The 16,870-nt window shown below is 40.8% G+C and overlaps 2 protein-coding genes across 2 annotated transcripts; one reads left to right on the top strand and one right to left on the bottom strand.

Moving 5' to 3' along the window:
• Positions 1-304: 304 nt before the first annotated feature.
• sec62 (SEC62 homolog, preprotein translocation factor) lies at positions 305-5,017 on the top strand. Its single transcript, XM_088430533.1, has 8 exons — positions 305-409; positions 1,282-1,390; positions 1,477-1,582; positions 1,680-1,863; positions 1,944-2,030; positions 2,110-2,170; positions 2,258-2,377; positions 2,621-5,017. Exons 1-8 carry the CDS (start codon positions 374-376, stop codon positions 3,115-3,117), a joined length of 1,200 nt encoding a protein of 399 aa, XP_088286659.1. The 5' UTR covers positions 305-373; the 3' UTR covers positions 3,118-5,017.
• On the bottom strand, positions 4,028-16,086 carry nadkb (NAD kinase b). Its single transcript, XM_088430532.1, has 12 exons — positions 15,876-16,086; positions 14,335-14,649; positions 14,168-14,251; positions 13,134-13,263; positions 12,747-12,855; positions 11,540-11,625; positions 11,356-11,458; positions 10,433-10,593; positions 8,460-8,559; positions 8,217-8,374; positions 7,985-8,067; positions 4,028-7,200 (listed from the first exon to the last, which is right to left on the bottom strand). The coding sequence occupies exons 2-12, from the start codon at positions 14,646-14,648 to the stop codon at positions 7,041-7,043; spliced, it is 1,488 nt and encodes a 495-aa protein (XP_088286658.1). The 5' UTR covers position 14,649; positions 15,876-16,086; the 3' UTR covers positions 4,028-7,040.
• Positions 16,087-16,870: the final 784 nt, after the last annotated feature.

Genomic DNA, 16,870 nt, shown 5'->3' with positions numbered 1-16,870 from the left:
AATGTCCATTGTGCTGCTGCCCATGTTGGCCACCTGGGGGCAGTGCAAGAAAGACAGCTATACAGGACTGCAGAGATCCGGTACATGGATGGACCCGTTTATTCATTTGTGTCCAATATTTCCATTTTTTCTCAGCAGGAGACCAAAGTTAATTGCATCCCCGAAAAATATGATTAATTAAATGGATTCTAACTGCAACACCAGAGTCAGATTTTACATCATTTTCTTCTTATGTTTCCTTTACTACTTGTAAAAGGACCAAATTTGGCTCATACAAAAAATACCTTTGAAACAGCACTTTGGTGCTCGCGATCGTGGTCTCGCGATACTAGACACGCGAGCTCGGTCGAGAGAAGCTGAGCTGAGGAAGATCATGGCGGAGCGCAGGAGAAACAAGAAACGGATCCAGGTATGATGCTTTTTCTTGGCTTCATTTACGCTTGTCAAGCCTCTGCCAGCGGCACGACGGTGCGCGGTCGCCCGTCGTCGACTCGCGACCCGGCTTGAAGGCTGTCTATCGCCGGCGAGACGACGCTAGGCGATGCTAACGTGGCTACGTTAGCTTGCGTTACAACTACATTGGAGTCTTGCTGCTCGTCTGAAATGTTATTTTCAACACAGTCTGCTAGCTTTAACGTCCATTTATCTACAAACAATAATATATCGTTCCTCCATTTTGGCTAACTTGATGCCTGCCGTGGCTTCTTTGCGCCCAATTGTGTTGTTTGGTGGCTGAAGCCGCGTCAGCTCTAATCTAATGCTCGACGTGTTTACATAATGTGAGGTAACATGTGGCACTGCGTTGTCCTCTAGTGCGGCCGTTGCATTCGTTTTGGGCCGTTTATGGGGAAATACGCCATATACAAAGAAAGACATGACAGCAACATGTCAACTCAACAGCCTATCAATATGTGAAGAAGCTACAGGTTGTGTGAATGTTATGATTACATGACAATTGTAATCACAACAACACGTATTTTATATGCTTTTTTATTCCAATATGATTTACGAAAACTTAAACGACAGGATACATGCGTATACATAAGTAATACTGAGTGTTTGAGCTAGTGAGGATCCAGCATATCTGCACGTAAAGTAAGAATGTTACTACCTGTCTCGATTCAGCCAAAAAGAAAACAAACTAATGTATTAACACTGTCTCGCATATGCATAGTTGTATAGTCTGCATTATTGGCACGCGCGTCAGCTTTGTTTATAATCATGTTTATATTGGATGTTAAAAATCAAAAGTGAGTGTTGTTGTACTGTGTCTGCATGCAGGAGGTGAGCCTGCCCACCAAGGAGGAGAAGGCAGTGGCCAAGTACATGCGTTTCAACTGTCCCACCAAGTCCACCAACATGATGGGCCAGCGCGTGGACTACTTCACAGGTAAGTGGTCCTCAAAGAACAACAGCAAACCAAATGGTTATCCAATCTGAAAAAAAAGGTGGATTTGAATGCGTTCCGTTAACCAGCATCCAAGGCTGTGGACTGTTTACTGGACTCCAAGTGGGCCAAGGCCAAGAAAGGCGAGGAAGCGGTCTTCACCACCAGGGACTCGGTGCTGGACTACTGCAACAGGTAGCCAGCCGCGCGACTTGCTTGACGCCGACACTTTTTGAGGTGTCCAGTTTTTAGAAATGACAGAGTCTCACGTGTCCTTTTCTCGGCTGCGTAGACTCCTCAAGAAGCAGTTCTTCCAACGAGCGCTCAAAGTGATGAAGAAGAAGTCTGAGAAGGACATCAAGAAGGACAAGAAGTCCAAGGGTGACAGTGGTAAGGAGGAAGACAAAAAGGGGAAGAAGGACAAAGACAAGAAGAAGGAGGTGTCGGACGCCGGCGAAGCCAAGAAGGACAAGAGCGTATGTTTGTAGACCTTTGTTTTTTTTACCGGACTTTTCTCTTCCGCCATGAATAACTTGCATGTTAATAACGCTTGCAGGATGATAGCCCCAAGAAGAAGAAGGAGGTGAAGAAGAAATTCAAACTGGAGCTGCACGAGGACCAGCTCTTCCTTGATGGAAACGAGGTCAAAAGTCACAGGTCACGCAGGTGACCATTTTGAAAGAAAGAAAAATATAATACTAATATTCATCACTCTTCTTCAGGTGTACGTGTGGATTTACGACCCGGTCCCGTTCAAGACGTTCGCCATGGGGCTGATCCTAGGTCAGTGTGTGCAGAATGCGTTTGTAGATTTTAGCTTCTGCCTACTGAATGCCAACCTTTGAAACATGTTGCCATCGTGCTCGTCAGTGATCGCCGTGATCGCCGCCACGCTCTTCCCGCTGTGGCCCGCGGAGATGCGCGTGGGCGTCTACTACTTGAGCGTGGCCGCCGGCTGCTTCGTGGCCAGCATTCTGCTCCTCGCCGTCGGTAAGAGCGCCCACCTCGCACGCCGTTTGCCCGGTGCCAATGTCATTCGCGCCTTTTTCAATGTGCCCTGGTGGCCAGTTGTCAGCAAACAAGCAACATGAAAGATGACATCACAATAGGAATATAGCAAGAAGTTTAAGGTGGCTTGAGTGAAACTGGCCCATTTTCAGCCATGCCTTTTTGCAATACATTAAATTTAACAAAGGGGCAAAACCCGTTCTGACGAGGCGTCCTCTCTTCTAGCTCGCTGCATTCTGTTCCTGTTCATTTGGCTGGTGACGGGCGGGCGTCACCACTTCTGGTTCTTGCCCAACCTGACGGCCGACGTGGGCTTCATCGACTCCTTCCGCCCGCTCTACACGCACGAGTACAAAGGCCCGCGGGGCGGCGCCGGCAAGAAAGCCAAAGATGACAAAGACGGCGGCCGAGGCGAAGCCCGCAAGTCGGACAGCGACGACAACAAGTCGGACAGCGAGAAGAAGGACGAGGACGAGGAGGACGACGAAGAGGATGACAAGGAGCGTAAAAGCGGCGAGGAGGAAGAGGACGAGGAAGAGCGGCGCTCGGACACGGACAGCGAGCGCAAGGAAGAGGAAGGATCGCAGCACAGCAACGGCAACGACTTTGAGATGATCACCAGGGAGGAACTGGACCAGCACACGGAAGAGGACGAAGAAGATCAGGAAGACAAACAGAAAGAGGGGCGCAAAGACACTCAAGTCCATGCGACTGAATCATAAACTCTCTCTCTCTTTAAAAAAAAAAAGAAAAAAATAAGAAGCCCATCACGCTGTACTGACTTTCTGGCCCCCACAAGCTCATCTGTCATCCTTTCCTGCATCATTTCACCTTTGGCTTGCTCAACTCTGGGGACTTTCCAAATTGGAAACTTTTCACCGGAATTAACGGCAATAAATCAAGAGTTTACTTCATGAAAGTTTCAAGCTTAGTAGCGAACTTTTATGGTTTGGCTGGAATTGTGTTGCAATTAAATTAGTGTATTGCCCTCCCTTGCATGAGGGCCAAAGGGAGCTATCTATTTTAGATGTCTGCTTATGACAAAATTAACTACAATCCCGTGAATATATTTTATTATTTTTAAATCAAGGGGGAAACTATAGAGGGTTAGGGTTCAACACAAGTTTTTACATTATCACATTAAAAATAAAATAGAGAATTTCAAACTCTGCGCAACAGAATATACGCAACTACAGAGGAAGACAAAAAATAGAAGTGCTTTTTGGGCTATTTAATATTGCTGCGTGTCATTCACGGGATTTTTACGCTACTGTATATTTACGCTTGAATGTTACAGTTTTCCATTCCATTAGATTACCCGCAATTCTCTTAAATGGTTTCCAGTTTGGAATACAGTTTATCGAAAATTCCCCTCATAAATTTACCGGAATGTCACCCCGGTACAAATACAAAACGTTCACACTGCAAGGTCCAAAGGAGAAGTCTATTGTCCCGCCTTTTTTGGTGTCATCGCAGACCACACCCCAATGTGACCAGAGGGACCAAACCTATTAGGTTTTTGTTGTTATTTTAAAAGATTTGCCAAGGTGAACTTAGATTTTTTTTTTTTTTTATTGTGCGCACATGGTCGACAAAATCAAAGCTCAAGTAAAAGTTCAGTTTCAAAATAAAAGGTGCCAAACAACGCCAGGAAGTGAGACAAAAATTGTTGGCCACCCAACAAAAATAAGAGCACAGCATGGAAGTGTTAAAGAGGATCACATTTTGAAATGTATCATGTTTTACCAAGGAGCAGTAGGGACAAAATTTACATCTTAATTTTTCTCATTGCAATGTTACAAAATGTTCTTTCTAGATTAAAAAGTAACCCTCACTGAAAAATCTATTTTTTGAGCGCAATCGTTTTTTTTCATAGGTATCCATACAAGAATTAAGTTATAATATGGAAATCAAGCTGTAAATATAATAAATTTAGTCTCATAACACAGTATTACAAGAGTTTTCGAGAAAGCCGAAACATCGACATCTTGGAATATTCTACACGAATATAACTAGTATGTTTTTTTTTTTTTTTTCATTATGACTATTAAGATTATGACTGGCCTGAAGAAAAATCTTTTGTCATGATATGTGTCCCTCCTCCTTGGTAAGATTTGGATTTATGAGCTAAAATTATGCATATATATATGCATATATGCGTATATATATATATATATATATATATATATATATATATATATATATATATATATATAAAGAGTCTGCCATCATGTTTTAGTTTTTATAATGTACAACTTCAGGTCAAAATAACAGTAGAAATGTCTCCATCAGCTGCTTTTTCTTCCTTTTTAATTTATTCCACTTTTATTTCCTTTTTTATGTAGTCATCATTTGTGTTGATTCTTGCATCTCCCTCTATGTACTCATACAATGTAGTATGATATATGACATTAAAATAACTTCATCGCACAGCTGGCAAGTGAAAAGTTGTAGATGTTAATGTTCTCGCTCTTTCTCGTGTCTTCTGACTGCCTATAGTTTGTTCACATTTGATTATCATGCAATATTGGAGTATAATTTAATAATAAAACAAATAAGAATAATGGATGTCTGGAAATGTTTTATTGCAATAAAAAACATAGAACTGGTGTTTCAGCTTTATTTTGTTTGAAGTCGCTATTTTGTGCTTCTAGCTACTTTTGACGTTAGTGATTGCCAACCGAACCGCTAGGCTTGGGGGACATTGTGCAATTCACTAAATTTTTTAAGGTAAGTCTCACACACAATTATGCATGTGCTCAACTATAGGCAGAAAGATGAAGGTTCTTTTATTAGCTGGTACAAATAATCCATACACAGCGAACCCCACACATTTGCAGTTTGGCATTTTTTTTTTTTTTTTCTGTAGACCTAGGGCTGCACAATTAATTGAATTTTAATCGCGATCACGATATCGGCTGCCACAATTAATTAAGATGATCCTCGGCGATATTAACATTTAAAAAGCCTGCTACCTATGCATGTCAAATCAAGCACTTTGTCATCCTAACACCAGGGGCAAACACAAGGTTAAGACTTCTTTAAGCTTGAAAAATAGCAAGCTAGCAAATCTAGCAGCAGCGTCGAGAAGGGTAGCAGCAACTTTTATTTTATGTTTGACGCACCCTGAGATCTGCGTGGTTCTACGTATCAACTGATGTCATTTTGGCAAAGATGCGGCATCCGCGTGGCCAGACCTTCCGGAATTTCTTTACCACCCGGAAAACATGGCGGACGAACTATTATGAAAAACTATTGCTAATGGAAATTCGCCGGTACACCTGATTCGGCTGAAAAAGACTACCCTGACCTAAATACCATAAACAACTCCTGTCAAATACGCACGCTGGGGAGGGATGAAGAGTCTTGTTGAAAAAGAAAAAAAAAAAGGCTTGCGACAACCTCCCATGATTTCAGCTTTCAATCACCTTAAAAGCCTTGAGACGGCAATGTTTCCCACATGTTTGCATGATAAAAGCCTCTGCCTTTTAATCACCCGCTTATATTATTTACCAGTGTGAAATGGCATTGAGTTTCTGACCTGATTCCTAATATATACCATGCAAGCTGTTAATTGAGGCCCGTTTTGAAAAAGTGGGAATAAATTCGGTTTGAAATGACATTTTGACTGCTAATTGATTAAAATTTGCTCAAAAGTAAATAATGTGCTTGGTTCTTGGTAGGCTTCGTAGTTTTCATTGGTTTGCACGAAGTTAGCTGTCTTTTCTTGGGGGAACGTTTGAATTATTGTTTAGCAGTACTTCATTGATTTTAGTTTATTATTATTATTATTATTATTATTATTTGTAAATATAAAGCCTTGAAGCTTAGTTTATTTACGGCTTGTTCAAAAAAGGTAAAAAATAGACGTTTTACCAAACATGATGAATAATTGCGATTTTAATATTGACCAAAATAATCGTGATTTTTATTTTGGACATAATCGTGCAGCCCTATCTAGAGCCCAAAAAAATCTGCTGAATATGTCCTGTTTGCTGCTTTTTGGCGATGAAGTGTTATTTTGGCGCCCTCTAGTGGAATCTATTGTGTTAGGTTTTCAGGTAATCCTTGAACCACCATAACCATCATTTTTAGGACATGTATATCCCAATTCAGTTGTATGGCATCTATTCAATGACAGTAACGGCATTCTATTCAGACTGGCAAACCAGCTCATAGAATTGTTGAGCCTCATGTAAAGATTTTTGTTTATGTTGAACAATTTACTGAATACAGGTGGACACAATGCACACTTACAAACCTGTTTTTGGAATAATCCAATTATTTGCTTTATCCCTAACCCAAAAATGGCATGGTCCACTGTATATACTTTTTGTGGCGTGCGGTGAGATTTTGCTAACGTAATATATGTGCCTTGGTTCAGGAAAGCTGGGGAAACTCCAAGTGGTGGTGCGTAACTCTTTGAAAACGTCCATGACATTAAATAACAAGACAATAAAATATAATTGTACAAATATATACATACTATAAGTGTTTCTCTTCATTCAACACAGTGTGGAATGTAAAAAAAGGGGACGCCATGGGAGACTGGGGGAAGGGGGGGTACCGTGATAGGTGTGGCGTCTGGCTCAGGAACTGCGATGGGGGGGTACGTGGAAGAAGGGGTGAGCGGCGCAGGCCGAATTCAGTTTTCCGTGTCCGACATGTCGGATGCCTCAGTGAGGCGTGTCTGCCGCTTGCGCACGTTCCAGTGCAGACACTGCGCCAGACTCTCAAACCAGTCGTACACCAGGTCATGGCAGCAGATGGATGGCACGGGGTAGCACGACGTTGTGATCTTGATGCTGTCCGCGCGCAAACACACAATTGATTATAGTAGATTATTATCAATGACTCTGAGAAAATATTGCTATTAACAAAGGTTGCCTTTCAGTGGTATTACATTTTACCAATTTTTTTTTTTTTTTTTTTTTACTTCCATCTGAGCTCAGCTTGTAACTGTCACATGATCAAACTCAGAAAGCAAGTGAATTTTGATTGGTTGCTAACTGAGCCCTGTGAAGTCATTTGAGGTTAACAGCGAGCGACAAAATGGCCGCCGCCTAAGGCTACGTTCGGACAGCGGGCCTTAAGAATATTTTTAATCTGTTAGATTTAAGGAGGAAATTGAGGAGACGGGAGGTGTTGTTTTTGGCCATGACATTTTATGGAGCAGTGGCAGCAACGTCTGTGCAGATGAGCTTTTGTGTGCCGAGTCGAAGCCAAGAGTGGTGGGAGGGAGAAGTGCTTTGTTTTAATGACAGTGTGTTTATACGCATTCTTGAAAATCTCGCAAGACTTTAAATTTAAAATAACACAGGTATATTTCAAATATCAATAAGAGCCTGATTTAATTCTCATCGTATTACAAACCTGAAAAAAAACATGATTTTATTAATGCACTTAAAATACTACGTTGTAAAAATCATGTTTTTAACAAATCATTTCTGTATTGATTTTAAATCAAAGAATGTGTGCTTTTCCATGAGAATATCTTCACCTATTTTTCATACACCATTCAGGAAGCAACTAATCAATCAATGACAACAATCCGTAAGTGGATTTGTGTGCTGGAAAAAGTGGACATACCAGTCACCATGCTGGATCTCTTGTCTCTTCCGCCCATCAAACGACACCCAGGCTGTATTCCTGGCATCAGGGGACAGGGTGATCTAGAAGGGGGGGAGCATTTTTTTATTTTCAAAAAGAATGAGAAATTTAATGTGCAGTACATGTATGAGGGGTGTGCCAAAAAAAAAAAAAAAAAATCAATTCACATAATCATATACACACACAGAGACAATTCTTGTTTCTACCCTACCATGAGTTCAACACCGGCGGGTACCACAATGGGCCTGAAGGAGAGCGAGTGCGGGCAGATTGGCGTCACCATGATGGCCGGCACATTGGGGTGTATCATGGATGCACCTGCAGCCGCCGCGTACGCCGTGCTGCCGGTCGGCGTGGAGACAATCACGCCTGTTGGAGAACGGTCACAGGAAACGCTCTTTGGAAAAGAGCTTTTCGCTGAAAAGAGTACAGAAGTGCGGGCACGGGTTCTCACCGTCGCCTTGCACAGAGGTGATGAGACGGCCGTCTAGGTACAAGTCCACGTTGGACAGGTAGGACGAAGGCCCGCGGTCCACCACCACCTCATTCAGCACCTGCGCATACAAACTTTGCTCACTTGTGGGGCTGCAACAATCATTTGAAAAACGTAACCGCTATGTATTATGGTGCAGCAACACCATGTAGACAGACAACAGTACTCACTGTCATATATTATTTTTCCTCTGCAAAAATAGACTAATATAAATGTTGCTCTGATTAAATGAGAGAAATTGCTGGTGTCGCAACGAGTCGGTCCCAAGATGAATATGGCGGTTATGAATTAAGCAGCAATATCTCTCCGTTGAGATCAATCTCAAGTAGAGGCAAATGACATCCGGGCTATCAGAGGAAGGTAATGACCAATCGTGGTTCAGCTTGCAAATGACAAAACAGAGAAACCCGGAGAGCCGTCCTTGGCTGTTTCCCCCGAGTCCTGATCAGTACCCCGTCCCTGCCTCGACATCAGCTGGACTCTGCTCTGGCTCAAATGTTAAGTGATGGACACTCAATCCAGCAAAAGAAGTCGAAGCGGTCGCGACCTTCAACATGAATGTTTCTTCCTAGGAATTGGAGGATCTCAGCAAGAAATCATGACCGGGCTGCACGTGGCGCATGCAGAGGAGCATGCCGCTCGTCAGAAGCTCACGATGTCTCCCAGGTGCGCTGACGTCAGCCGCCAAGCGCAATCCCGAGTGGAGGTTAGACCGAGGCGCTGACGAAAGAATCATCAATCAGCGTCCTCAGTCCATCAATGAGATCAGACATGTAGGGAAGAGGAGGGGCGAAGGGGGAAATGATCCACTACAGATGTGTGCGTGCGCGTGTGTCAGCAGACTCCATTAAACATCCATTTGGCGTCAACTATGCTGTTGACGCCACCGTCCCCGCAGCAACCAGGATCAACACAAGCACACGGCATCACATCCGCCTTCCTCCACGTCCTCCACAGGCCAGCTTTATTATGACTGTCGCCATGGCGAACCAGCCTGCGTACGCACAAAGGGCAGGAAAAAAATGAAACAAAACGAGGACGACGGAGTCGACTTTTACAGAACCGGCACAGTGCAGCAACAGAGTGAACCTTCACACAACAATATATATATATATATATATATATATATATATATATATATATATATATATATATATATATATATATATATATATATATATATATATATATATATATATATATATATATATATATATATATATATATATATATATATATATATATATATATATATATATATATATATATATAGTAAACAATTCCGACTGACTTACATACGATACAGTTGCGCCTCGAGATACAGTAGTTTAATTCATGCCATGACCAACCACTTATATTTTATACCATAACAAACAATATTTTATACCATAGAAATGAATGAAAATGCGATTAATCTGTTCCACCCTTCTCCAAAAGCAAGAATTGTGTCTTTTAATGAGGAAAAAAATAATATTCCACTAGACAGTACCACAGCAATCGCTAGTGTGTCAAAACATTAAGTAACAACAATTAAATGAAATTAAAAACAATTACAACAGAAGGACAACCAGACAAACTGCTCAAAGATGTCTCAGCTTCTCCCAACTGTTGTTACAGCACTAACAACAGTCATTCTTCACTGAAGATAAAGAATATATGACCATGCATTCTGTTAACTCGTCTGTCTAACAATACAGGTGTTGCTGTACCATTTGCTTTCAATATGTTGCTTGTATGGATAAAGCACTAAACATAGATGTTATGTTATGCAAGGCTGGGCTATGTGGTTGTTTTAAATCAATCAGGTGCAAGCCTTTTTGTTTAGCCTGACAAGTCAACTTCAATTGGAAGGGACAACAATCATCTTGAAGCTTCTTGAAGCTCCCAACCCCCCCAAAAAATAAACCACACACAATAGGAGGAAAGTAGTTGACCTGGAGCTGTAAGGTGACCTTTCCTGCATCACTGTTGGTGTAGTGGTGAGGAGCGAGGCCGTTGATTTCCTGTTCTTGTTCCCGTGGCTGCAGCTGCGGCAGGAACATCTCCTTCACCACCTTTACTTTTAGGCGACTGCGCAAAGTGATGGCTGCGTTCCCTGAACACATTGCCAGGTGGATTGCGAATAACACAGATACTTGGTATTCTTTAATACTCTGCTATCTTTATTGTGACATAAAGATAACAGCCTTCATTTGATCATTTTTCTCTGCTAAAACCACAGTTGGTGGAGTGGATCAGCCCAGGTGTCATTTTCATAACCTCCAAAAGAGTGGGTTGTGTCAAATCATTCTAAAGGCCTTACCTGACCCACTCTATAAAATACAAAAGATAGAAATGTATGTACAAAATGGCATACATACACAGTAACTAAGTACAAAATATAATACAATGGACACAACTAATTACAAAAAACATTTAAGCCCATAGTGAATTAAGGGCCTTAAAGGGACACAGTGTAAGATTTAGAACATTTTTCATTAAAAAGGAATAAATTAAATGTTCATAAATTTCAAAAACGTGCAAAGGAATGTGTTCTTAACAACCAACAGTATGTTTTAAATATAATTGTAGGTCTAGTTATCATTAAATTATTTTACATTGGGGGTGGCACTTCTCCTGAGGCTGCCATGTTTGTTATAGCTACGGACAATGGTAAATACAGCACTTTCAGCACCTCCAGCTGTCCGTCATGAAAAACGGTCTAAATCTTACACAGTGTCCCTTTAAATTTGAGGATCCAAAAGTGCTCCTTCCAGGATAGGAGATCCAGGTTTCCTCCTCTAGGGAGCACTTAAGAATGCTTAATTTTGACACCATAAGGCAAGAAAAATAGCGCATGAAGCAGAGTGTAGCCTACCTTCAAAGACTTTGTCCACTTCAGTCTTGTATGACTCAAATTTGAAAGGCGTCAGGAAGCCCAGGGAGCCCAGGTGGAACGCCATCACGGGGGGAACACTGCCCTGAACAAAGAAATGACATTTGAGGTGACTTCCAGGAAAACTCATATGCTAACGGGACACTAAAGAGGCACCTGGATGTACCTGAAAGAGAGAAGAGGCATAGAGCAGTGTGCCATCTCCACCCAGGCAGATGATCAGATCGATGCAGTCGGAGATGTCATCGTAGCCTGTAGTGGTTCACAAAACCACACTGGACATTACATAGAAAAAGTCTACACACTTAAGTAACATTTACAGTGAGCAAAATGCGCTATTAGAATAGAATGCCTTCATTGTACCAAATTCTATTCTATTTTATAAGATTTTGTCCTTTTACCCACTGTAAATGTGATATGAATTTCACACTCTCACACACACACACACACTTTATTCATTATTTATATTTATATATATATATTTTTTTCATCACCATTTATGAATGTGATAGGGATGACTCAAAACACAGAGAAAACTATTAGAATATTGTATGTGAAAATGTGATCTTTTTTGTATTAAAAAATTTAAGTATTAGGCTATATTAAAACCTCAAATAAGTCAAAATTTTACAATTTTATCTAAAAAAAAATTAAAAGAGAAAAATAAGCAAGATAAGTAAGATTTGCAAAGAATAAAAAAAATGTAAAATTACAACTTTGAGCAGAAAGAAATTACACAAAAAACTGAAAAAATATTGAAAGAAAATACCATTACAAAAATATAACAAAAATATTATGGCAAAAATACATACATGTGGGTAAAAATGAAAACATAAAAAAGTTAAACTATATACTGAAAACTAAATGTTGATAAATATAACATAGCAAAAATACTAATAGGTTAGAAGATATAAAATAATTAAAAACAACAAAACATATAGCACCAGTGGACTTTTTCTAGTCAATTTCTCAAAGTTGTTTTCGGTAGGAGGGTCTCTTCCCCCACGTGTTTTGTGTAAAATAAATGTCTATGATTGTTTTTTTTTTCCCAATAATTCTCTTTTTATATAATTTTTTTATTCTATTATTTTTTTTTCAACGCTTTTCAATGGCAGTCAGTTTTCATCATTTATTATTCCGTGTGGCTGCCTTGTTCACCATGTGGCTGTATAATATAGTCTACATTTTCTACAACTATTCAGAGATTGCTGTACCATTATTCATTTTATATAAAGGATAAAATTGTGTTGATCATCAACTGTAGCTTCAGAAATCAGCATTAGCTTGTCAATAGCATTTGGCCTTGTTAGCATTAAGCTAAGCCAAGGCTGTGCAAAGGGCAGGAGGGTGATAACATCTGCTCACTCACTCACCCTCTCTAAACGTGCACAGCTGGTTTCGGATGGAGCCAAAGTTCTCGTCCTTGGAAAGCGTCCCGTCATCGGCCACCCGTCGCTCCACATACACCATCATCTGCTTCTCCTGATTCGTAAAAACGTACACACAATCTGAGAATGACCAGCCGCTTAGGATGAACACTTTGCTATCTAAGGACTTTAATTTTGATCTTCTGTGACTGCTGTAGTGCATCAGAGTCCATCTTTGGTACTGAGCTGTAAGTCTTCCAGATTAAAACTGTTCTTGTATTAATGTATACAAAGGGTTCGTTTGTAGGCAGAAATCACGCAACGTGGTCACACACACAGGCACGCGCGCACTCTTTCATCCTAACACACGTGTTGAGTTGTCACTGGGCGTACCTCCACTAAAAATCGACACAGCTCTTTAAAAGGCTCCGCTAGGCTCTCATCTCGGATCTTCCTGATAACCAGGACGTTGACGGGAGGTTTATTCCAGGTGAGGCGCTGGCTTGCCGGGTCCTGGATATGCCTGAGACACACAAACACGCATTTGTCATTAGGACAACATAGTCGCAACATAGGATTTCTTAGCCGTCAAAAAGTCTGATGTCCTCGGATACTTTCAGTAGTTAACTAACGACAAACTATTTTCTACCTGTTTTCTCGCTCCCCCTTAGCGCAATGGATCACCGGCATTTTGTTGATAAGATTGCACACACGCTCCCAGGGAAATACACAAACTGACATGAGGTGACAAGCATGAGTGGTTGCTTGCTCTGTCAGCCGTTCTCATTCTGGGGTAAAACAACCAATCACGGCATTCATGCTTTTTTTCTGATCTCATAGGGTTACATAAGGCTTTTGGTGGCAATGTCCGCGCACACACACAAACGCACACAAGCAAACAAACACATGCACGTACAGACACACACATAAGCATAGGCACACACAGGCACTGCCAGTAAAAAGAAAATTATTCGTTATTATTTCTCTAACTTTCTTTTTAGCATTTTATGTCAATCTGACAGATTAGATAGAGATATAACTATATTTACAAATGGGTTCATACAAACATATATGAACAGTAATTAAATTATTTTAAGTACTACACAATAGCATTTGACATTCAGTTAAACTCATGTAGCCTGAATGTGATGAAATCGTTTTGGATAAGGACTGTGGGGCAAGAACCAACAAGAAAACCTTGAATTAAAAAGATTTCTATTTAAAAAATTAAAGTCTATATTATAGAAAATTAATGTTTTTATTATTGCTTCTAAAATCTTAAGTGACAAGCAGAAGGAAAAAGTACAACCACAATAAAACCATGTTTACCACATTTTTCGTCAATTGCAACCAATGTACAGTACTTCTCCAAATTAAGTAGGTTCAAAGGATGTTTTATTTCAGTGCATATACACGCGGTCGCTTACATGACTGAAGTGGGGTTAGGAAGAATGCAGGCTTTGGGTCCAAAGTGAGTGGCTTGATAGGGTCCATGAAGGAAGTGAGCTCTCCTGTAGACGGAGAAGGTAGAAGTCAAGTCAACCTACTTGTGCCAGTGGCATGAGCAACCAGCTGGCATTTGGCCCAAGCAAACCTCTTAGGCGAACTTTCCACTGCGTCGCTCACTGAGCCACACGCCTCCGAGTGCTCGTGTTGGCCCGGCAACCTCCGGCGCGCCGTCTCACAGAGCAGCTGTTCCTGACCCTCCCCCCGCCGCCGTCGTCGCCGCCGGCGTTCTAGTTGATGCTGCTTGGCTTCGAGTCGTTTCCTGGGCTCGCAGTGCTCGGAGGAGGAGCAGGAAGCCCACGAGGCGGGTGGCCCCGGCTCGGACACTCGGCTCAGTTGGGATGACAGTCGCGGCGTACCGTCGTCGGGCTCCGACGACGTGCCGCCCTCAGTGTTCTCCATGCTGTGGAAAAAGTAAAAACATAAAGCACTTGTACCCACCTCAAAAGGAAACGAATATACTGCATAATAATACGTTGTTTCCTTTACTAAGGCTAAGAAACCTGTGAGTAAAAATAACAATAACACTGAATCAATAATAGTAATGGTCTTAAGTGATTATTAGATATATACTTAGCAGTATGTCAAGGCAGTTTGTGGAATTACTTAAAGTATTAAACTAAATGAAAAACAAATAACTGATTATTGTTATTAATAAAAATAATAGAAGGGGAAAATATGATTGGAAGATAATTATTTGAAAAGATTACATTAGAAACTCGTCTTGATTAGTACTACAATGTTCTCAACTTTGAAAAATATTATTAATCATGATGGTTGGTTAAAAAAAATACCCAATAACACAAACATTACTGGTATACAAATATTGATTTAAAAAACAAACAAACAAAAAAAAACAATAATGACTAAAAATCAACAATGTTAGTGATGGTCATATACAATAATAGTGATTAAATAATGTATTTATATTGAATGATAGTAACAAATAAACACAATTAGTAATAATAATAATAATACCTTTTAAAATTTTACATTAAGACATGCAGGTAAATTGGACACTCTAAATTCCCCTTAGGGAGGGCGAACCCTGCCTGCTGTCCAAAGACAGGCACCAGCAAGCCAGTGACCCTCTTGAGAAGAGGAGCAGTAAAGAAAATGAATGAATGGATGAAAAATAGAAAAATTAAATTTCAACTAATGATTACATTTAATGTCATTACTTCACAATAAAATCACAATAATTGGTTGAATTATAAATAAATGTAAAAAATAATGATCGGCCATGTACACATATGACGTCATAATTGTGCGCCTTGTATTGAACGTACAGTACATTCGTTAACAAATTCTATACTGTAATTGCACAATTGACAAATTGAAAAGCAGCAGTTGTTGCTCTAAATATGTAAACAATGCAATATAACAAGGTTTATGCTATTATTTGACCTGCTCTACGTATTAGCCAAAATCCACGATTAGGAACAGTATCAAGCCGGTTTTACCAACAGCCTCTGAAATTAAACAGATTTGCTAAGCCACAATTTAAGACACCCGAGTAAATATTTATCCTGGAGCTGTCTGAAAATGTCGTATATACAGAAATCACATAGAGTTGTATACCCGTCTGTTGACAGCTAAGTAGCCAGCTTGCCGTCGTTAATTACGTACCGTAGTTACGACACTGAAAAGCAACAGACGCTCATGATGGACGGCAGGAAGAGCATCGTCGCAACTCGGAGCAGCGTCGTAAGGGACGGCAAAAGCGTGTTCTTCATTAACTGTCACACAGGCGTCAAAAGGGCACCGCGAGTGCCATTAGCAAAAACAACGCATGACCGAGATAAAGACGTCACGGCGTGGTCACGCGCGCGTGCGTCTCACTCTCGGGCCGTATTAAGGGAGTAATTGGTGCCTAGTGAGTGCAACAGCGTCATAGTTGGTCGTATGGCATATTGCATGGAGAATTGCCTTCTACAAATTCTGTCAGAATGAATAAATAATAAAGGGTGTTAAGAATCCAAAATACAAGGAGAACAACAGCACGATAGTACAATGGGAGAGGTACCGGAGTACCTCTGTAGTGAGACTAGTCGTGTATTCTTGTACTTGCCGGAATCAAACTAAAATCAGGGTTGTTTCCAAGTAATTATATGATTCCTATAAGTTAATATTTTTTTGGATGACAATGAGCATCAATATTTTTAGCTTGTTAATTTTTCAAATCACCACACAGACTGTCACCTTTATGCCTGATTCTAATATTGGTGCACAGTGAGCAAACTACCACAATTTTATATGTGCTGTACAGTACTAGCATACAAACGTAGCTAACAATATGTACTAGTTAAATTTGTGGCAGGCATCCAGAGAACATGCTGTACTTGTGCTCTCCCGTTGAATCCACACACACTTGAGCAAACACTTCCCATTGGACTTTGGTGGGATGCTCCAGGGTGGTCTTTGGCCTCCCAGATGGCGCCCCCCCCCGGGGTCCATTGAACACTTTCCTCAAAGCAGAGGTGTCCAGGACCTGCAGCCCTAGGGCCTTATGCTTCTGTTCTCCACTTGCCGCATCTCTAACGTGGTCTATTTCTGACTGTGGTTTCCATGGGGCTTGCTACTTTGTTCACAATCAATCAGGCTTATTGGCAATGAAACTTATG

Source organism: Hippichthys cyanospilos, chromosome 12 (assembly GCF_059441005.1).
Source record: "Hippichthys cyanospilos isolate Australia breed blue-spotted pipefish chromosome 12, RoL_Hcya_1.0, whole genome shotgun sequence".
NCBI classification, from domain to species: domain Eukaryota; kingdom Metazoa; phylum Chordata; class Actinopteri; order Syngnathiformes; family Syngnathidae; genus Hippichthys; species Hippichthys cyanospilos.
Note: the sequence above shows the minus strand (reverse complement) of the source record. Positions and strands in the feature narration are given on the sequence as shown.